Genomic DNA, 22,179 nt, shown 5'->3' with positions numbered 1-22,179 from the left:
TACAAAAGCATCAAAATGAGACAAAAACAGTGTCATGAATGATCTTCACCTGAGAGGAAACACTGTGTAAGAGATCAGGTGAAGATATTTCTCAGATATTCATATTTAAAGAGATTGTCTGATCAGATTGAGTGAGCTGATTGTGACAGATCTGCATTAAAGCAGCTCATCATCATTTATATGTATTGATATTTTCACTGCTGCAGGTTGTGGAGATTATAATCTCCTGCCCTGGATTATTCTCCACCCTGAAGGAATCGTCCTTCAGAGCATCACCTCTGAAAGTCTGAAAATGAGCACGACCGACTCTAAATGATCGTGAAGTTAATTTATGATAAAATAAAAACAGGAGGATTTAAAGTTTACAGCAAAGGAGCCTCACTCTGAAATCCATCTCACGTTTTCTAAGCTTCCACTGATCTGAGAGCTGAGCTATTCCTCTGCTGTTCATTCATCTGCTCTTTGAAGGCCTGTTAAGCTGCAACACACAGGAAGTCAGGGAATCAGGCCTTCAAAATAAAACGTGTTTACTCACCTAAAAACAAAAGAGATTTTATGGACAGTGAATTAAAGAACTTCTCATTAAGTTCTTGATTTTTGTGACAGTATGTGACAATAGATCGTTATATGATGTAAACTAGAGGATGCTGTTTGTAATTTTTACAAGCCATTTCGTCAAAAAATGATCCTCAATATCTTCCACATCAAGTTGAACAAAACCCCAAATATATATTTCTGGCAGGATGTTTCAGGAGCAACGATTTGAAATAAACTTTCAAATAGTGATCCCTAAACTAACATCCGCAGCGTCGTTATGAGCTACTTAAATTCCTCTGTATTTAAATTTGAACCTGGGTGCACCAAACTGAAACGTGAACATGAGTAGATTCAGAGCAGGTTTTAAAGTCTGAACTACTGAAAGGTAAAAGAATATAAGATGTCAAATATAAATATACTTATAAAGTTGAGGAGGTTCGATGATGAGTAAAAGGGGAAGAATTAAATAAATAAATGTACACTAACATACAATAGTTACAGATCAATGTCTTCTGGGGATTTTGACATCAAATTCCTAAAATGTACAAAAAGTGTACATTTTCTGAGAATCCTGCTGAGACAAACATTAGTCTCTCTCATGTCTGACCTAACTCAGGGATCATGTAACTGTGGCTCATTTGAGGTGTCCAATAAAAAACATCTCTTAGATGAATAAGGTCAGTGAGGTGTAACAGTGAATATCATGTCTGTCATGGAGAGAGGACAACCCATCTTCAACGAGGTCTCATAAGAGTCACCGGTCCTCAGTCAGTCCTAACACAGAGTGATAAACAGCCATGTTGTTTGAGTGTTGTGGAGGATAAGATATACTTCATCATATCTGTAGAAAACTGCCTCCACAGCCTGAGACAGCTAGCCTTTATGATTATTGATGGATGAATATTACTTCATCCTTCCATCTGTCTATATTTACAGTCTGTGACTCTTACTTTGAATGCTCACCTTGTAGGAATACTTGGCCTCCATAACTCTGGTGTGCTGCTGTTGATCTGGATTAAAGTATTCAGCATGTTTAAAGACATCCCTTCATCTGAACTCCTCCTGTCTCTCTCTGTTTGTAACAGTGTCTGAATATAGTGAGGGATAAATATATTTTGATGCTTGGTGAATAAAGATGTAGAGCAGAGGACTTTTATTTTGAAGGTTGGGTCTCTCCGTGTGTTCCAGTTTCCAGTTAGCAGCTGTGTTTTCCGGCAGACAGTCTGCTGCTGAGCAGGCTCGGACAGTCTCCTTCTGTTCCACATTACAATGATACAGCCTCCTCTCTGCTGCTGTGTGTGGAAGGGTCCTGCTCCTCTCTGTCCGTGAGTAAAGCCTCATATTTATCTGATGTTTGATTTAAAGACGTGAATATGCAGCTGGAGGAACATTTATCAGATGTATTCCCTCTGCTGTTTGTAAACACGGAGCTGAGGACAGAGTCTGTCTCTGAGTCTCTGTCACTCAGGACACATCACTCCTTCATATATTTAATGGGTTAATGAGATGAAGGACTGAACTCTGAGCTGGAGTGAGGAAGGATCGAGGAAGGATCGAGGAAGGATGGAGGAAGGATCGAGGAAGGATGGAGGAAGAATCGAGTTTGAAGCAGAGTCTGACGGAGGCCTGTGAATCTGATTAGTTAGCTTCGATGCTAACTGATGTGTCACTTGTTAAACTGAAGGTTACTCCACTCTGTCTTGTAATAGTATAATAAATCAAGTCACAGTTACTTTGTTTTAAAGGAACAGTTCGTGTAATGGTGTTCAGTGAGCAGTTATAGTGACATTTAATTTGTTTACAGCAGCGTTTGACAGATCAGAGCTAAGCTAGCAGCTGCTGAGGGGAACCGTTAGCCTGTTACTGCGCATGCTTAAGCAGGGGCGGAGCTGAGGGGGACAGCAGGGGCCCTTACATCTGATTGGCCACCCCAGAATCCTGAACTATGATTCGCTGTTTTAGGAGTGAGAGGCGGGACTTACATTAAAAACAACTAGAGGTTTGTTTCTGTAACTTTATCTATATTTAGATGAGAACATTTCATTTACTGCTCCTTTAAATGTTGTTTATAAATAAACAAACTCCTGCTCAGAGTCCGTCCCTCTAAAATACATTTATTAGTAATATTCTGCTACAGTCACTGATAGGATACATGTTGTTGTTATCTGTTGTGTTTCTGAAGTAGACCCTTGTTTTTTTAGGCATAAGTCAGACCTTTAAGTGTTAACAGAGACGAGTCAGGTCAATGGTTGTAAAAAGCTTTGATTTAAAGTGATCACACTCTTTAGAAATAGTATACTGGTCTCTTGTTTTATATCTATAATATGTATTGATTAGGTGGTGAAATAGAGGTTTAGAAACGTATACTTTTCTTCAAATGTATACTTTTCTGTAGTCCGTCAACAACAGTAATGCGTGTTATTTATTTTGACTGCACGCTATTTTGTCCCTTTTGGCACTCTATACTCTAGATCAGGGGTGTCAAACATGCGGCCCGCGGGTCAAAACCGGCCCGCCAGAGGTTCCAATCCGGCCCGCAGAACGACTTTGCAAAGTGAAAATTTACAGAGAAGACAATGCAATTTTGAAATAAAAGTAACTACTATTTCAAATTTGTCCTCTGGAGGTCGCATAAAATCAAAGTGCTGACGGAGCACACCTGAATGGCGCTTTTTTTTCCTGGACTTTTTTTCTCAAAGTAAGGAAATAGATGACTTGCTGTTTGCATAATCCGGTTGAGATTCATAAAGACTTGTTCGAGCACTATAAGATGATCAACTAACTAATAACACTAGCACTACACCTCTGCATACAAACTGTTACTGTTGGAGCTGAGGGGTCCAAAATAGTAAACTTAAGCTTCATTATTATAATCTATCTGTTCTTTTGCTGTAAACATTACACTCTGTGTCAGGTGAATGGGTAACCTGTGTGTTTGGTGTGTTAGCAGCAGGTTTCAGAGCTTAAAGAAAAAAATATTCTGCCCACTATGAGACTCATCATTGCAAAAAATACAACAACTGTTTTTGTAGAAAGATAGTTCATTAAGTGTGAACATTTTCATGTACTTGTATTTTTTTGCACTACCACAAAGGGAAAAATTTAGAGCTGTCATTATTTATAGGTTATTATGTTTAATTTTACTGGTCCGGCCCACTTCAGATCAACTTGTGCTGTATGTGGCCCCTGAACTGAAATTAGTTTGACGCCCCTGCTCTAGATGCTGCAGAGTCTTCCTGCTTCCTGCTGAATCAGAATCAGAAATACTTCATTTATCCCATGGGAAAATTCAGTCATTACAGTTGCTCTTATACACAATAAGTAAGAATATCAAATAATATTCATAGTAGAAGTAATTAATAAGATAGAAATACAAATACAATGAAAAAAATGATAATAAAAAATATGTTCAGAAGACAAAATAAGCTATTTAGAAAATAAATGGTCCCCGGAGATCAGGAAGAGGGCACTCTGGTGGTCTGTCTGGAGTCTGTCTATGGCAGTGTTGAGATGTAAAATAACACCACTGTGCTTTAAAGGTCACATCTCACTTTAAAGAACCTCTCTGAGTCGTGGTGTCAGACCACACTGGTGCAGCCTTTACTTAAACAATACATCTAAAAGTCCGGATCTTAAAGAACATTTCATTAATTTGATTCTAAAATCAACTCCCTGCTAAGAAATGATTCACCTTGTTAATATGAACGTAAAGACTGTCTTTAAATGCAAAAGAATGGAGTTTAAAACATGCAATAAAAATGCATTCAACTATTGAATTACCAAGGTTAATGAGGATTGATGATTGATCAACAGAAAGGTGACTTCAGAGCGTGTACTTGCAGGTGTAATGAGTTAGCTCACAGCTTATCTTAGCTGATAAGGTTTTTATTAACCTTGCTGCTGTTGCCAGTCAGATTAATTGATATCAGACGGAACGTGATCTGAATGACTGACACGTTGCTTACTGTTGGCCACTTTAGATCTCACCTTTACTCACTGTTTTATGAATAGAATGAGTAAAGGTAAAGTCCCACGGTGCAGCTGGACTCCAGAAGTCAGAGTCCGTACGGAAAACTACATTTAATGACACAAGAAGTCACCGTCATGGCAGACTGAGGGATGCAGCTCAGTCCTGCTTCAGATGAAGATAACTTTAGTCCGGTTTAGTGTTCAGTGTGATGCTGATGCAGTTTGTTGTGTCTGGTGTTTATTTGACATTTTAACACCTGATCTTAATGAAGATGATGTTTCATGTTGTTACTGACATGAGAGGACACCCTGCATTAAACTGAACTGAGGCATTCCTGAACTCTAGCTGCAGCAGTGTGAGCCGTGATGCATTCAGGGTCCCGTTCATTAAGCCTCCGGTTTGAGCCGTCATTGTGCACAGAGCCCAACATCTGGCTCTCCTGCAGCAGGTTGTGATCCTTCTTTTAATTTACGTGGTGTGCAGCTGCAGGATCATTCTGCGTCCGTCTGCCTGTCTAAATCCAGCTGCTCCCATCTGTGAGTGTGACGGTGTGTATTTCTGTGTCAGGAGTCCAGACCGACAAAGATCAAAAACACAGGGAGATAAAAACCGAGTCCACGGATTTCAGAGACCTGCAGCTTTAAATGTTAGATTTAGAATCAGCTGATCAACACGAAAAACAACACACAGATCTTTCTCTCTCACGGCGTCGTCCTGAGTATAACTAGCACATATCAGGCAACAGGTGAGGCCACATTTCACAGGACCATCTTTATTTCAGCTCCAGGAGGAAAGCGTTAAATCAGTGATGAGGTGATAAATTAAATTAAAGAGTAAAAAAAGAGATGATTCTGCAGCACGCTGTGGATCACATCGTCTTTATTCTCCGTGTCCACATCTTTAACATCAGACACATCAGGTCTTTGTTTGCTACCTTCAGAAGGTGATCTTCCCCGTACTCTGATGCAGGTCTCTCTGAGGACTCGGAGGCCTGGATTGTGGTCTAAATATAGTCTGGTTGTGAGGTGCAGGATTAATATGAGGATATCTTTGTAAGAGCACAGCCTCGGCACGCTTTCACTTTGACTCGTGTTCTCTGATGTCCAGAGGCAGATCCAGGCTGAGAGCTTTTTATCTTCACTGTTTTAATCTAAAGAGTTAGTTTCAAAAGTTTGAGGATGTTAAAAAAGAAACTAATAATGAAGGTTTCATGATTTAAAGGCTTTAGATTTAAAATACCTCCTCACAGCTCCTTAGTGTGGCTAATTCCACCTTAATCACTTCAATAAGTGAAGCATGATAAGATCTCTGTGTTTCTAAAGACCTGGTTAAAGATCTCAAATAAATAATGAGGGGATCGGTGTGAGGAAGCATTACCACAGGATGTTTAATAACCACTTTTTAACCAATCACTAAAAGTCAAACCCGTTTAGTTGGAATCAAAATGAGACTTAATAAATAAAAGAATCACTTAGTTATGAGATGAAACAGGTGCTAACAGGGTTTTATTTGGGGGCATTAGTTGCAGTTGAAAAAGAAGATTAATATTTAAATGTGTCATTATGGATTGAAAGTTGACTGAATCCATGTTTGGTACAGTCTGTGGTCTGGAGCTGAGGTGTACAGAGGTAAAGATGTTACAGGTGAGGATGCACCGTCCCTCAGTGATTCCCCCACAGACGATACCTGAGCGGCCCGACAGAAGAGATTTAACCTCATTTAACCTTTTGTATTTGATCCATATAAGACCGACATCTACTTCTGTGTTTACTACTGTAGCTGAGGAACTCTGTGTGTCCTTGAATGAACAGGAAACAGAGTCAAATACGTGTAAGGCGGTTAGAAAGACGGGATCAGATGATGAGTTCTGGTGTGTGTTTATTATTGTGAGAGACTGTTAGTGTCTTCCTCTTTCAGTGGACACGCACACACACACACACACACACACACACACACACACACACACACACACAGCCTCCTGGCCTCAGTGTGGCACAGGGCTGAGACTATCAGTGCAGACATCTTGTTTACATCAGAGGCAGACTCTTGATGAGAGAGAGGATCTGTTTATAGGCTGTGGACGGGGCCTGGCACCGCCATGTGGCACTGGGCAGCCGCCAAGTACAATCAGCCCCCCTCCTCCTCTTCCTTCTCCTCCTCCTCCTCCTCCTCCTCCTCCTCCTCCCCCCCTCCAGTGAATCAGGAAGGAAGAGAGCGGCAGGAATTCATTAAGAGCAGCTACGAGCGTCCTCTGCATGTCTCCAGTCCTCCGTATGCACCGAGACGTTCGTCTGTTTCCAACATGCTGCTCCAGAGACGCTCTGACCCTGAACCTGAGAGAGTCTGTTAAACAGCATCAAACCAACAACAACAAACAACAACAACAACCGACATGTATTTGTTGATTCATCAGTCTGATATTTGTTTCAGGATAAATCTCTTCATGTTGGGTCGATAAGATGTCAGAAAGTTGTGTTTTGAAACTGATCTTGATCCTAAAGGGATGTCTTTCAGCTCCTCTGGTTCAGCAAACCGCTTCACACATTAAAGTTCATCCTTTGCCTTCATCAGTGTCAAAGATGTAAATCCATCCAAGAAGCTGAGTCCACCAGGGTGTGAGAGCTCTTTACTGTCCTGGTGCGGCTTCACCTGAGAGGTCTTCAGTGTAGGACTCATGAGGCTGTTCCTTCGTACTGTATTTCATTTTTAGCAGACGTCTGTCCAAAGTGATGTTCCTCAGTCTGTAGATATTCCTGGTTTGTTGTCTCTGATCCTCAGACGTCTTCAGTGATGTGACTCAGTCTGTAGATGTTCCTGGTATGTTGTCTCTGATCTTCAGACATCCTCAGTGATGTTCCTCAGTCTGTAGATGTTCCTGGTTTGTTGTCTCTGATCTTCAGACGTCCTCAGTGATGTTCCTCAGTCTGTAGATGTTCCTGGTATGTTGTCTCTGATCCTCAGACATCCTCAGTGATGTTCCTCAGGGTCTGTCGATGTTCCTGGTTTGTTGTCTCTGATCCTCAGATGTCCTCAGTGATGTTCCTCAGTCTGTAGATGTTCCTGGTATGTTGTCTCTGATCCTCAGACATCCTCAGTGATGTTCCTCAGGGTCTGTAGATGTTCCTGGTTTGTTGTCTCTGATCCTCAGACGTCCTCAGTGATGTTCCTCAGTCTGTAGATGTTCATTGTTTGTTGTCTCTGATCCTCAGACGTCCTCAGTGATGTTCCTCAGTCTGTAGATGTTCCTGGTTTGTTGTCTCTGATCCTCAGACGTCCTCAGTGATGTTTCTCAGTCTGTAGATGTTCCTGGTTTGTTGTCTCTGATGTTCAGACATCCTCAGTGATGTTCCTCAGGGTCTGTAGATGTTTCTGGTTTGATGTCTCTGATCCTCAGACGTCCTCAGTGATGTTCCTCAGTCTGTAGATGTTCCTGGTTTGTTGTCTCTGATCCTCAGACGTCCTCAGTGATGTTTCTCAGTCAGTAGATGTTCCTGGTTTGCTGTCTCTGATCTTCAGACATCCTCAGTGATGTTCCTCAGGGTCTGTAGATGTTTCTGGTTTGATGTCTCTGATCCTCAGATGTCCTCAGTGATGTTCCTCAGTCTGTAGATGTTCCTGGTTTGTTGTCTCTGATCTTCAGATGTCCTCAGTGATGTTACTCAGGGTCTGTAGATGTTCCTGGTTTGTTGTCTCTGATCTTCAGACGTCCTCAGTGATGTTACTCAGGGTCTGTAGATGTTCCTGGTTTGTTGTCTCTGATCCTCAGACGTCCTCAGTGATGTTACTCAGGGTCTGTCGATGTTCCTGGTTTGTTGTCTCTGATCTTCAGACGTCCTCAGTGATGTGATTCAGGGTCTGTAGATGTTTCTGGTTTGTTGTCTCTGATCCTCAGATGTCCTCAGTGATGTTACTCAGTCTGTAGATGTTTCTGGTTTGTTGTCTCTGATCCTCAGATGTCCTCAGTGATGTTCCTCAGTATGTAGATGTTCCTGGTTTGTTGTCTCTGATCTTCAGACGTCCTCAGTGATGTTATTCAGGGTCTGTAGATGTTTCTGGTTTGTTGTCTCTGATCCTCAGACGTCCTCAGTGATGTTCCTCAGTCTGTAGATGTTTCTGGTTTGTTGTCTCTGATCCTCAGACGTCCTCAGTGATGTGACTCAGGGTCTGTAGATGTCCCTGGTTTGTTGTCTCTGATCCTCAGACATCCTCAGTGATGTTACTCAGGGTCTGTCGATGTTCCTGGTTTGTTGTCTCTGATCTTCAGACGTCCTCAGTGATGTTCCTCAGGGTCTGTCGATGTTCCTGGTTTGTTGTCTCTGATCCTCAGACGTCCTCAGTGATGTTCCTCAGTCTGTAGATGTTCCTGGTTTGTTGTCTCTGATCCTCAGACGTCCTCAGTGGTGTTCCTCAGTCTGTAGATGTTCCTGGTGTGTTGTCTCTGATCCTCAGATGTCCTCAGTGATGTTCTTCAATGCGTAGATGTTCCTGGTTTGTTCTTACCTCAGGTGATCCCTAACCCTTGTTTGGTTTCCTCTCCAGGTGCTGATGACTGTGACGTAGCCATGAGCGCCCCCTGCTGGACTCTAACCTCTACCTGGTGACAGAACCTTGGACCTGTACTTTCTGTCACCTTCCCGTGTTCAGTCCTCTCTCTCACTGTAACACGGTCGGCCATGTTGGATGCGTGTGAGTAGCGTGTGTCTTTGGAGGGGGTCTGTTCTGAGCTCCATCCGCAGTCTGCCATGTCAGCTTTAGAATGAGACTCTGAGCAGGTCACGGTGCACAGACCAGAGAGAGTGACGGGAGAGTGCTTGTGTTGGTGACAGAGAAGAAGAGCCGTCCAATCGGAAGGCCAGGATGACCAGCCTGTTCAGGCGCAGCAGCAGTAACGGCGGCTCGAGGAGCGGGGGCGGCGGCGGAGGTCAGGGCCAGCTCAACAACAGCAGGTCCAACCGGCAGGTCCGACGGCTGGAGTTCAACCAGGCCATGGAGGACTTCAAGACCATGTTCCCCTCCATGGACTACGAGGTGATCGAGTGCGTGCTGCGCTCCAACAACGGAGCCGTGGACGCCACCATCGACCAGCTGCTGCAGATGAGCATCGACGGGCACGGCTCCGATGACAGCTCCGACTCGGATGACAGCATCCCAGCAGAGGTAAGAAGGGGGGCGGGGTCAAAGGTCACCAAAACCTCAGGCAGGGAAAGACTGTAGGGCTGATGGGCTGGAGGAGTACACCTCCCCCTTTTATTTACAAGATCTCAGAGCCGTCACAAACAAACAAACAAGCAGAACCAGCTTTATTGGCCAGGTATGCTTGAACACACAAGGAATTTGACTCAGGTAAACTGTGCTCTCTTTGTACAAGTAATAATAATAACAATAATATCAGCTATAAATACAAAATAACAACAAATAGGCTTGACTAATATGTACAGACTAAATAATCTGATAAAGTGCAGTGGTGAGTAGCAGAGGTAGTTTTTATAAAAAATAGAAGTTAAATAATACAAAAAATAGAAATATGGAATTCTGCTTGGAGAATTGTTGCATTGTGTATCTACATGTATATTTACAGAGAGTGTTTATCTGACAGGTATGACACTGTTATGGTTTAGTGTTCATCAGAGTGACAGCCTGGGGGAAGAAACTGTTCTTATGGCGGGTTGTTTTGGCGCACAGTGATCTGTAGCGCCTGCCGGAGGGGAGGAGTTTGAAGAATTTGTGTCCAGGGTGTGAGGGGTCAGCGGTGATGCTACCTGCCCGTTTCCTGGCCCGGGACTGGTACAAGTCCTGGATGGGGGGGCAGGTCGACACAAACAAACAAACAAACAACAACAACATTTTATTATCTCTCCGTCCTGAGAAAACATTCAGATATTTATCTAACACAAAACCTTTATTTCAACACGTCTCCTAAAGTATCTACAGATCTAAGACTGACAGAGGAAGTCGTGGTGTTTGAGGCTGTAGCTTTCATACAAAGGCCTCATACGGTCCTTTTCCACCGGTCCGTCTTAGCCCTACTCTACTCGACCTGACTCAACTCTACTCGGTTTGTGTTGTTTCCACGGGCGCGGTACCTCGTGTCAGATACCAGTTTTCCGTACCTGCTCTGCTCTGGTTCAAAGCGAGCTGAGCCGATACTAAAAGGTGACGTCGATGGACTGCCGGCCACTGATTGGTCAGAGAATGTCGTCACCAAAGAGTCATGAGCGTGACGCTCAACCTATGCGCTCAACACAGGAATCAAACCCGCCATTTTTAAAATGCCATCAGTACTCTTTTGCTCTTCTTTTGTTTTCCTCTCTCACTCGGCCTGCGACAAAAAAGCCACAGACCGAGCAGCAAGTACACCGTTACCTCCACGTCCTCCATTGTTTGTGATTGTTGTGTTTGTGTTGTGTTCAAAATGACGTGAATGCAGTTTTGCGCAGCTGTGTTTATGACGACCCCGCCCACCGTGAGACGGTACTCGAGCTGGTGGAGAAGAAACCCAAACCGAGTAGAGCCAAGTCGAGCTGAGTAGGGCTGGAACTGTGTAGTGGAAAAGGACCAATAGAAGTGTCTACTGAGGATGATGATGATGATGATGATGATGTTGATGATGAAGATTAAGATGATGTGGTGGAGCTTTCTAGATAAATCCTGTGTCAGTGTTTCTCCTCTCTGTCGTCTCACTTTGATCAAACAGGAAGTCGACCTGCTGGCTGATGGAGCCGCCGTTTGCTGAGAGTTATTTTTAGACTTTGTGATTCATTCTGATGGCGAGCAGCTTCATGTGTGTTTGACTGAGAGACATCGAAACACACTGATCTCTGCTTTCTGTCACAGAGCGTCCCAACCTCTGGAGAGACTTTGAATATTTGATCAGAGGAGGAGCTTTAGATTTCACCTGAGGACACAGAGGTTTCAACAAGTTACATATTTATTTAAGAGATCTGATCAACTGTTTCAACATATTATAAACACTATTTATCAGAGAGGGAATAACAGTCAACAAATCAAACCAGATTCACAGACCTTGATTTTTGGATCAAAGTCTGGTCCTCGGGACAAATAAACGTAGAGGAAGATCGTCAAACTTTAAATGAGTCTGTAGTTTTCAACACAGTGAGCTTCAAAACGATTAAACCTCGATTTGAAAAATATAAGGCCGGAGAAAAACAGATCTGCAGACATGTTTTCATCTGAGGCTGAGACATAGAGACAAAGTGAAGAGACCGAGCACCGCTGATGAAAACAAGGAGAGGAAACAGAAACCTAAAGATGTTTACAACTCAACACATTTTACCCTGCACGCTGTCTTCTGGTCTCTCACTCTCTTACAAATCCTCAACACAAACTGCTCTGATATCCTCCCTCTAAGTCTCTGGCGTCTCATACAGATGCATGTGTAGGTTTGTGTCTGTGCAGAGATCAGAGGACAGAGACAGCCATGTACTCCTTCATGTTTTCTGAGTCCTGAACGGTGGACCGTCACAGAGTCGGGTTCATACTTTACTCTTGTGGTTTATGGAGCCGTAGACTCTGCAGGGAGAGAACAGACTGTTAATGAACTGTTGTCCAAACATCTGAATTGAATGACAGGAAGGATCACACCCCTGAGTGGAGCTGCAGAGCACCAGAGCAGCAGGGCTGAGTTGTCAGGCTGTGGACCAAAATAGATAAGAGATGAAAGAGTCTAAAAGCAGTGAGCAGAGACATCTGACTGAAACTACGATGAAACAAAGCTCATCCTCTCTGTTTACAGATTCTGGATCGAACGCTGGAGCCCGACAGCTCAGACGAGGAGCCGCCTCCAGTCTACTCCCCGCCGACGTACGACATGCACATTTATGACAGGAAGTACCCGGAGGCCCCGCCCACTCCCCCGCCGAGGTAAGGAAGAGGAAAACGGAGGAAGCACAGCCCCTCTTTATGCAACCATCACATTTTCCAGCAGGTTTGAACGCATCATTTAGGGCTTGAATTATTAAGCTGTGAGTATCTTAGATTTAATGAATAGATGGAGAGTGTTTGGCCTCAGTGTTTAACATTTAGTAGATCAGCTTCTGTTTCAGGTGACATGACATGAAATGTGTCATGCAGGTCCTGTCCATGGAGGACTCACGTAACAGCAAAACTTTTCACCCCAACTCTGCTCAGACTTTTTTTCCTGTCAGACCCAAACACCTGAAGAAGGAGAATCAATTTAGAGACGAGGACAGAGGAGATGTCTGTGCATAGTCTGCTTCTGTTTCTGAAAACAGTAAATGAGTTAATGCTTCTCTCTCTGGCTGTCAGCTGGTCCGTCATTTAGTTTGATATGAATAAATAAAGCAGCTGATTGAATGAGTAAAGACTCTCATGACTCCTGGTCTCTCTCAGGTTTGAAGCAGAACCACCTCCAGGTCACCAGCAGGTCAGAAGTTACCGTAACTGGAACCCTCCTTTGCTCGGGAACCTCCCGGACGACTTCCTGCGGATCCTGCCGCAGCAGCTGGACAGTATTAAGGTGAGACCCTGTTCACACACTCACACCTGACCCGGTTTGTTTAATAGTACAGTCATGGCCAAAAGTTTTGAGAATGACACAAATATTAGTCTGCTGCTTCAGGGTTTTTAGGTGTTTTTGTCAGATGTTTCTATGGTATAATGAAATACAATTAGAAGCATTTCATAAGTATCAAAAGCTTTTATTGAGAATTACACAGAATTCATGCAATAAGTCAATATTTGCAGTGCTGACCCTTCTTTTTCAAGACCTCTGCAATTCTCCCTGGCATGCTGTCAATCAACTTCTGGACCAAATCCTGACTGATGGCAGTCCATTCTTGCAGAATCAATGCTTGGAGTTTGTCAGAATTTGTGGGTTTTTGATTGTCCACCCGCCTCTTGAGGATTGACCACAAGTTCTCAATGAGATTAAGATCAATCAATCAATCAATCAATCTTTATTTGTATAGCGCCAAATCACAACAAACGTTATCTCAAGACGCTTTTACAAACAGAGCAGGTCTAGACCACTCTATGTCAAATTATGAACAGAGACCCAACACCAAGACAGGATAAGACTCAGTCTGACCCCACCTTAATCCACCATGAGCATTGCACATCGCAGTATTTAGCTAGTTACAGTGGTGAGGAAAAACTTCCTTTTAACAGGCAGAAACCTCAGGCAGAACCAGACTCATGTTAGACAGCCATCATGCCTCGACTGAGTTGGGTCTGGAAAGACAGATAGAGGGGAGTAAGAGAGAGAGGTGATAGTGATGAGACGAGTCGTAGAAGCTGTTGCCACTGGAGTCCAGCACGTCCGTATCAGCTGGAGTCCAGATCCTCCACAGCAGGAGGACGTCTACGGCAGCTCAGAGGAATCTACGAGACAAGGGAGCTCTGGGACTCCAGAAAGGTCTATGGTTAGTAACTTTAATGGGACAGGGAGAGTTAAAGTAAGTGATGAAGGGGTTGGGGGGAAGAAGGTGAGCTAGGATCCCAGTGTGTCAGTGTGCCAGTTCCCCCGGCAGTCTAGGCCTATAGCAGCATGACAAAAGCTGGTCCAAGCCTGATCCAGCTCTAACTATAAGCTTTATCAAAAAGGAAAGTTTTAAGTCTACTCTTAAAAAAAAAAGATCTGGGGAGTTTCCTGGCCAAGGGCCCAAAATCTTAATGTTTTGTCCCCCGAGCCATTTTGTTATGCTCCATCATGCTGGAAAAGGCATTCTTCATCACCAAACTGCCCTTGGATGGTTGGGAGAAGTTGCTCTCGGAGGACGTTCTGGTACCATTCTTTATTCATGGCTGTGTTTTTAGGCAAGATTGTGAGAGAGCCCACTCCCTTGACCGAAAAGCAACCCCACACATGAATGGTCTCAGGATGCTTCACTGTTGGCAAGAGACAGGACTGATGGTAGCGCTCACCTCGTCTTCTCCGAACAAGCCTTCCTCCAGATGCCCCAAACAATGGGAAAGGGGATTCATCAGAGAAAATGACTTTACCCCAGTCCTCAGCAGTCCAGTCCCTGTACCTTCTGCAGAATATCAGTCTGTCCCTGATGTTTTTACTGGAGAGAAGTGGCTTCTTTGCTGCCCTCCTTGACACCAGGCCTTCCTCCAAAAGTCTTCGCCTCACTGTGCGTGCAGATGCACTCACACCTGCCTGCTGCCATTCCTGAGCAAGCTCTGCACTGGTGGTGGCCCGATCCCGCAGCTGTAACACCTTCAGGAGACGGTCCTGGCGCTTGCTGGACTTTCTTGGAGCCTGTTTGGCAACAATTGAACCTCTCTCCTTGAAGTTCTTGATAATTCGATAGACGGTTGACTGAGGTGCAATCTTACTCGCTGCTATAAACTTCCCTGTTAGGCCCTTTTTGTGCAATGCAATGATGGCTGCACGTGTTTCCTTGCAGGTAACCATGGCTAACAGATGAGGAACAATGGTGTCATGCACCATCTTCCTTTTAAAGTGTCCAGTCACTCAATCATGACAGATTGATCGCCAGCCTTGTCCTCATCAACACCCACACCTGTGTTAATGTGTGTGACACCTGTGTGTCATTGAAATGATGTTAGCTGGTCCTTTTGTGGCAGGGCTGAAATGCAGTGGAAATGTGTTTTTGGTGATGAAGTTCATTTTCAAGGCAAAGAGGGACTTTGCAATTAATTGCAGTTGAGCTGATCACTCCTCATAACATTCTGGAGTATATGCAAATTGCCATTATAAAAACTGAAACAGTAGACTTTGTGAAAATTAATAGTTGTGTCATTCTCAAAACTTTTGGCCATGACTGTACAGGTGAAGACCACCAGTCTCTGTTTCAGGTCCATTCCTCTGAAGAGTGAAGCCTCTGTGTCTCTTCCTGTTAACAGTGAAGCTGAGACTTTAAAACCTCTCCTCTCTCTGCATCCACAGAGCTCTCAGAGCAGCCTCTCCCAGCCCTCGTCCTCCTCCTCCTCCTCAGTCTCTTCAGTGGGCCAGTGGACAGCCGGGTCTGGTTCTGCGTCAGGAGCTGCAGGGACCACAGGAGGTCCAGGTCTGAACTCAGGAGCTACAGAACAAGACAAGAAGCTGAAGCAGTATCTGGAGGACGAGCGGATTGCTTTGTTCTTGCAGAACGAGGAGTTCATGAGAGAGCTGCAGCGCAACCGCGAGTTCCTCATTGCCTTAGAGAGAGGTAAGACGGAGCGAGCGGGACCAGTTAGAGTCTCTGCTCAGAGAGTCAGGACCTGTGCCAGGAGCAGGGGAGGGTTTAGGAGAAACATTCAAACATAAAGCTCATGTTTTTGGGGTGTTGACAAAGAAAAGGTTTCCTCTGGAGTTTTTACAAACTAACTTATAAAGTTGTAAACATTTGGAGAACATTTTAAAGATAAACTCCTCAGGTTTCCTTTTCATGATGTTTTATTTTCTGGTATTTTATTTTCATGATCTTCCTTGATGCTCGAGTCCAGTGCTCGTCTCTGGAATCACTTTAGTCCAAGTAATGAAACTTAACTGTTTATCACAAAACATGCAGCAACACAGAGCTACTGACACCAAGCACCAAGCTGAAACATGACTGCAGTTCCTCCAGAGTCCACCAGAGTTTGTCTCCTGCAGTTCCTCCAGTGTCTACTAGAGTTTGTCTCCTGCAGTTCCTCCAGTGTCTACTAGAGTTTGTCTCCTGCAGTTCCTCCAGTGTCTACTAGAGTTTGTCTCCTGCAGTTCCTCCAGTGTCTACTAGAGTTTGTCTCCTGCAGTTCTTCCAGTGTCTACTAGAGTGTGTCTCCTGCAGTTCCTCCAGTGTCTACTAGAGTGTGTCTCCTGCAGTTCTTCCAGTGTCCACTAGAGTTTGTCTCTTGCAGTCCCTCCAGTGTCCACTAGAGTGTGTCTCCTGCAGTTCCTCCAGTGTCCACTAGAGTGTGTCTCCTGCAGGGAGTCAGTCCCCATAGATCCTTATGTTAAAATGTTACATCAGAAATAAACATGCCTACAGCCTGGTACAACAACAGTCATGATATCGTCCTCTCTGTTGTTCCCTCTGATGCCAGCAGAGCGGTGAGGTGAGACGTTAACGTTGGCGTAGATTAGATATCGCACTATAAACGGACTGAGAGTGCTCAGAGTCAGACTCTGCAGAGATGGATTCCTTAAAGATAGCTCAGGAGACTTTCCATGAGATCACTCTGCTCACTCTTTGGTGCTCTGAGCATCAGGGTGACATTTCACTCAGAAAACTCTTAACTTCAGGAGCTAACGGAGGAGCTGTGAACCAGAGACTGCAGGTTTATGGAGTCTGTAGTTTGTCTGTAGTTGTTTAAATCTCTTCTTTACTTGGACTAAATAAATTCCACGTGTCTCCATTGTCCACAGTCTGACATCCCCAGCTTACGATCAAGGCTCCGTGCTTCCATCGTTTGAGTCCCAGCTCAGAGCTTCAGCTTGGGACTCCTCTTTAATCTTTAAACAGTCTGTAACTGAACTCTGTGACCAGTTTGTGATGAGGATGTTGGTCCTCGATGATCCATGACTCCATCACATCAGTGTTCATAACATCTGCTCTCTGTTTTTAGATCGCTTGAAGTATGAATCAAAGAAATCAAAGTCCAATCATTCATCTAGCATGGAGAGTTCCACAGGTAGATATCATCATCCAGCTTCTCTGCTCAGCTCTCTGTGTGTGTGTGTGTGTGTGTGTGTGTGTGTGTGTGTGTGTGTGTGTGTGTGTGTGTGTGTGTGTGTGTGTGTGTCTGTGTGTGTGTGTGTGTGTGTGTGTGTGTGTGTGTGTGTGTGTGTGTGTGTGTGTGCGCTCACTGTCTCTAGAATACCTGCTCAGGTGCTGTGTGTGTGTGTTCATGTACATACTGTAAGTGGGCATTGTGTTAGTGCTGCTGTGTCTGTGTGCAGGAGAGCAGTGCTCTGCGGCTTCAATGGACGCCGTCTCAGATGACGCCATGTTCAGGGACAAACTCAAACACATGGGAAAATGTGAGTCTGCAGGTTTCACCGAGAGCCGGGTCAGCAGAGACTCTCTGACTCTGTCCTCTCTTTACACACTTCAGATCAGTGCACAGGTACTCACAGGTACTCACAGGTACACACAGGTACACAAGTACACACAGTTAAAACGTCCTCAGCTGACCACAAACAGCCATTACATCACACTCTGCACAAACCACGCTACACTGAGAAACACAGGAGTTGAACCTTCCAGGAAACTGGATTTATCCGACCCTTGTTGCCTCATATTTACTCAAATATTGAGTCGGATCCAGATGAACCTTAAACAGCTCCAGAGTCTGAAACGGGTCAAACAGGAGAACCAGCTGAGGCAGCCGGAGACCACAGTAAGATGCATTCAGCTGTTTCTGCAGCTGCTCCAAACATTAACACCTTCAAGAACCTGAGACACAAACACATGTAGAAACAGAGCTCAGGTTTATAAACAGCTTCATCACTATCACAGGTTAATACATGATGATGTTAACGTGGTGTTAGTGGTTATTATAGTTCTGTTTTCTGATCCTCAGCTACAAGAAAGAAGCTGTTTGAAATCGCCAGAACGTTCTCAGAGAAGACGAAGAGGAGAAAGTCTAAACGGAGGACGCTCCTGAAGCACCATTCGTATCCTTCCCTTCACATTGAATCTCCTGTGTGTTTGTAAAGTGGAGCAGTGGTTAGTGTCGCCCCCTCACAGCAGGAAGGATCCTGAGTCTGACTGTGCAGTCTGCAGTTACCCTCTCTGCATGACAGAGTCAAACTTACGCTGCTGGCTTTAAATCACCCGTAGCTGTGATTGATTGTGTTTCTCGTTATGTTTCCTGTGATTGGTCGTTTTTCTCGTTATGTTTCCTGTGATTGGTCGTTTTTCTCGTTATGTTTCCTGTGATTGGTCGTTTTTCTCGTTATGTTTCCTGTGATTGGTCGTTTGTCTCGTTATGTTTCCTGTGATTGGTCGTGTTTCTCGTTATGATTCCTGTGATTGGTCGTGTTTCTCGTTATGATTCCTGTGATTGGTCGTGTTTCTCGTTATGTTTCCTGTGATTGGTCGTGTTTCTCGTTATGTTTCCTGTGATTGGTCGTGTTTCTCGTTTTGTTTCCTGTGATTGGTCGTTTTTCTCGTTATGTTTCCTGTGATTGGTCGTTTTTCTCGTTATGTTTCCTGTGATTGGTCGACTGACTCGTTATGTTTCCTGTGATTGGTCGTTTCTCTCGTTAGGTTTCCTGTGATTGGTCGACTGTCTCGTTATGTTTCTTGTGATTGGTCGTTTTTCTTGTTATGTTTCCTGTGATTGGTCGTGTTTCTCGTTATGTTTCCTGTGATTGGTCGTTTGTCTCGTTATGTTTCCTGTGATTGGTTGTTTTTCTCGTTATGTTTCTTGTGATTGGTCGTTTACTCATTATGTTTCTTGTGATTGGTCGTTTTTCTTGTTATGTTTCCTGTGATTGGTCGTTTACTCATTATGTTTCCTGTGATTGGTCGTGTTTCTCGTTAGTTTTCCTGTGATTGGTTGTTTTTCTCGTTATGTTTCCTGTGATTGGTTGTGTTTCTTGTTATGTTTCCTGTGATTGGTCGTTTACTCATTATGTTTCCTGTGATTGGTCGTGTTTCTCGTTAGTTTTCCTGTGATTGGTTGTTTTTCTCGTTATGTTTCCTGTGATTGGTCGTTTTTCTCGTTATGTTTCCTGTGATTGGTCGTTTTTCTCGTTATGTTTCCTGTGATTGGTCGTTTGTCTCGTTATGTTTCCTGTGATTGGTCGTTTGTCTCGTTATGTTTCCTGTGATTGGTCGTTTGTCTCGTTATGTTTCCTGTGATTGGTCGTTTGTCTCGTTATGTTTCCTGTGATTGGTCGTGTTTCTCGTTATGTTTCCTGTGATTGGTCGTTTGTCTCGTTATGTTTCCTGTGATTGGTCGTTTTTCTCGTTATGTTTCCTGTGATTGGTCGTTTGTCTCGTTATGTTTCCTGTGATTGGTCGTTTTTCTCGTTATGTTTCCTGTGATTGGTCGTTTTTCTCGTTATGTTTCCTGTGATTGGTCGTTTGTCTCGTTATGTTTCCTGTGATTGGTCGTTTGTCTCGTTATGTTTCCTGTGATTGGTTGTTTTTCTCGTTATGTTTCCTGTGATTGGTCGTTTGTCTCGTTATGTTTCCTGTGATTGGTCGTTTGTCTCGTTATGTTTCCTGTGATTGGTCGTGTTTCTCGTTATGTTTCTTGTGATTGGTCGTTTTTCTCGTTATGTTTCCTGTGATTGGTCGTTTACTCATTATGTTTCCTGTGATTGGTCGTGTGTCTCGTTAGTTTTCCTGTGATTGGTTGTTTTTCTCGTTATGTTTCCTGTGATTGGTCGTGTTTCTCGTTAGTTTTCCTGTGATTGGTCGTTTTTCTCGTTATGTTTCTTGTGATTGGTCGACTGACTCGTTATGTTTCCTGTGATTGGTCGTTTCTCTCGTTAGGTTTCCTGTGATTGGTCGACTGTCTCGTTATGTTTCTTGTGATTGGTCGTTTTTCTTGTTATGTTTCCTGTGATTGGTCGTGTTTCTCGTTATGTTTCCTGTGATTGGTCGTGTTTCTTGTTATGTTTCCTGTGATTGGTCGTTTACTCATTATGTTTCCTGTGATTGGTCGTGTTTCTCGTTATGTTTCCTGTGATTGGTCGTTTACTCATTATGTTTCCTGTGATTGGTCGTGTTTCTCGTTAGTTTTCCTGTGATTGGTTGTTTTTCTCGTTATGTTTCCTGTGATTGGTCGTGTTTCTCGTTATGTTTCCTGTGATTGGTCGTTTACTCATTATGTTTCCTGTGATTGGTCGTGTTTCTCGTTAGTTTTCCTGTGAATTGGTTGTTTTTCTCGTTATGTTTCCTGTGATTGGTCGACTGACTCGTTATGTTTCCTGTGATTGGTCGTTTCTCTCGTTAGGTTTCCTGTGATTGGTCGTGTTTCTCGTTATGTTTCCTGTGATTGGTCGTGTTTCTCGTTATGTTTCCTGTGATTGGTCGTTTGTCTCGTTATGTTTCCTGTGATTGGTCGTTTTTCTCGTTATGTTTCCTGTGATTGGTCGTTTGTCTCGTTATGTTTCCTGTGATTGGTCGTGTTTCTCGTTAGTTTTCCTGTGATTGGTTGTTTTTCTCGTTATGTTTCCTGTGATTGGTCGTTTTTCTCGTTATGTTTCCTGTGATTGGTCGTTTTTCTCGTTATGTTTCCTGTGATTGGTCGTTTGTCTCGTTATGTTTCCTGTGATTGGTCGTTTGTCTCGTTATGTTTCCTGTGATTGGTTGTTTTTCTCGTTATGTTTCCTGTGATTGGTCGTTTGTCTCGTTATGTTTCCTGTGATTGGTCGTTTGTCTCGTTATGTTCCTGTGATTGTCGTGTTTCTCGTTATGTTTCTTGTGATTGGTCGTTTTTCTCGTTATGTTCCTGTGATTGGTCGTTTAATCATTATGTTTCCTGTGATTGGTCGTGTTTCCGTTAGTTTTCCTGTGATTGGTTGTTTTTCTCGTTATGTTCCTGTGATGGTCGTGTTTCTCGTTAGTTTTCCTGTGATTGGTCGTTTTTTCTCGTTATGTTTCTTGTGATTGGTCGAACTGACTCGTCGTTATGTTCCTGTGATTGGTCGTTTCTCTCGTTAGGTTTCCTGTGATTGGTCGACTGTCTCGTTATGTTTCTTGTGATTGGTCGTTTTTCTTGTTATGTTTCCTGTGATTGGTCGTGTTTCTCGTTATGTTTCCTGTGATTGGTCGTTTACTCATTATGTTTCCTGTGATTGGTCGTGTTTCTCGTTAGTTTTCCTGTGATTGGTTGTTTTTCTCGTTATGTTTCCTGTGATTGGTCGTGTTTCTCGTTATGTTTCCTGTGATTGGTCGTTTACTCATTATGTTTCCTGTGATTGGTCGTGTTTCTCGTTATGTTTCCTGTGATTGGTCGTTTACTCATTATGTTTCCTGTGATTGGTCGTGTTTCTCGTTAGTTTTCCTGTGATTGGTTGTTTTTCTCGTTATGTTTCCTGTGATTGGTCGTGTTTCTCGTTATGTTTCCTGTGATTGGTCGTTTACTCATTATGTTTCCTGTGATTGGTCGTGTTTCTCGTTAGTTTTCCTGTGATTGGTTGTTTTTCTCGTTATGTTTCCTGTGATTGGTCGACTGACTCGTTATGTTTCCTGTGATTGGTCGTTTCTCTCGTTAGGTTTCCTGTGATTGGTCGTGTTTCTCGTTATGTTTCCTGTGATTGGTCGTTTACTCATTATGTTTCCTGTGATTGGTCGTGTTTCTCGTTAGTTTTCCTGTGATTGGTTGTTTTTCTCGTTATGTTTCCTGTGATTGGTCGTGTTTGTTGTTATGTTTCCTGTGATTGGTCGTTTACTCATTATGTTTCCTGTGATTGGTCGTGTTTCTCGTTATGTTTCCTGTGATTGGTCGTCTGTCTCGTTATGTTTCCTGTGATTGGTCGTGTTTCTCGTTATGTTTCCTGTGATTGGTCGTTTTTCTCGTTATGTTTCCTGTGATTGGTCGTCTGTCTCGTTATGTTTCCTGTGATTGGTCGTTTTTCACGTTATGTTTCCTGTGATTGACGTTATCTCTACTCTAACTTTCAGTCTGATTGTGAATATCTCTGCCGCTGCCTCCTGGTCTCTCCGTCCTCTCTCAGGACCCTTTATCAGACTGACTTTAGTTTCTTAACTGAGCCTCTTCCCAGACTGGGCACCGCCAACTCC

The 22,179-nt window shown here is 43.6% G+C and overlaps 1 protein-coding gene across 1 annotated transcript; it reads left to right on the top strand.

The window, feature by feature from the left end:
- Positions 1 to 1,719: 1,719 nt before the first annotated feature.
- On the top strand, positions 1,720 to 22,176 carry LOC117809436 (CUE domain-containing protein 1-like; the record flags this gene model as incomplete). The annotated part of the gene is made up of 10 exons (XM_034678987.1): positions 1,720 to 1,862; positions 9,047 to 9,193; positions 9,334 to 9,664; positions 12,261 to 12,388; positions 12,878 to 13,004; positions 15,402 to 15,663; positions 17,042 to 17,107; positions 17,376 to 17,456; positions 17,999 to 18,092; positions 22,161 to 22,176. Coding segments are annotated over exons 3-10 (1,074 nt in total), but the record flags the coding sequence as incomplete, so codon positions are not given.
- Between the last annotated feature and the right edge of the window lie 3 nt (positions 22,177 to 22,179).

Source organism: Notolabrus celidotus, unplaced genomic scaffold (assembly GCF_009762535.1).
Source record: "Notolabrus celidotus isolate fNotCel1 unplaced genomic scaffold, fNotCel1.pri scaffold_282_arrow_ctg1, whole genome shotgun sequence".
Taxonomy (NCBI): domain Eukaryota; kingdom Metazoa; phylum Chordata; class Actinopteri; order Labriformes; family Labridae; genus Notolabrus; species Notolabrus celidotus.
This window is presented reverse-complemented; position numbering and strand designations above follow the sequence as displayed.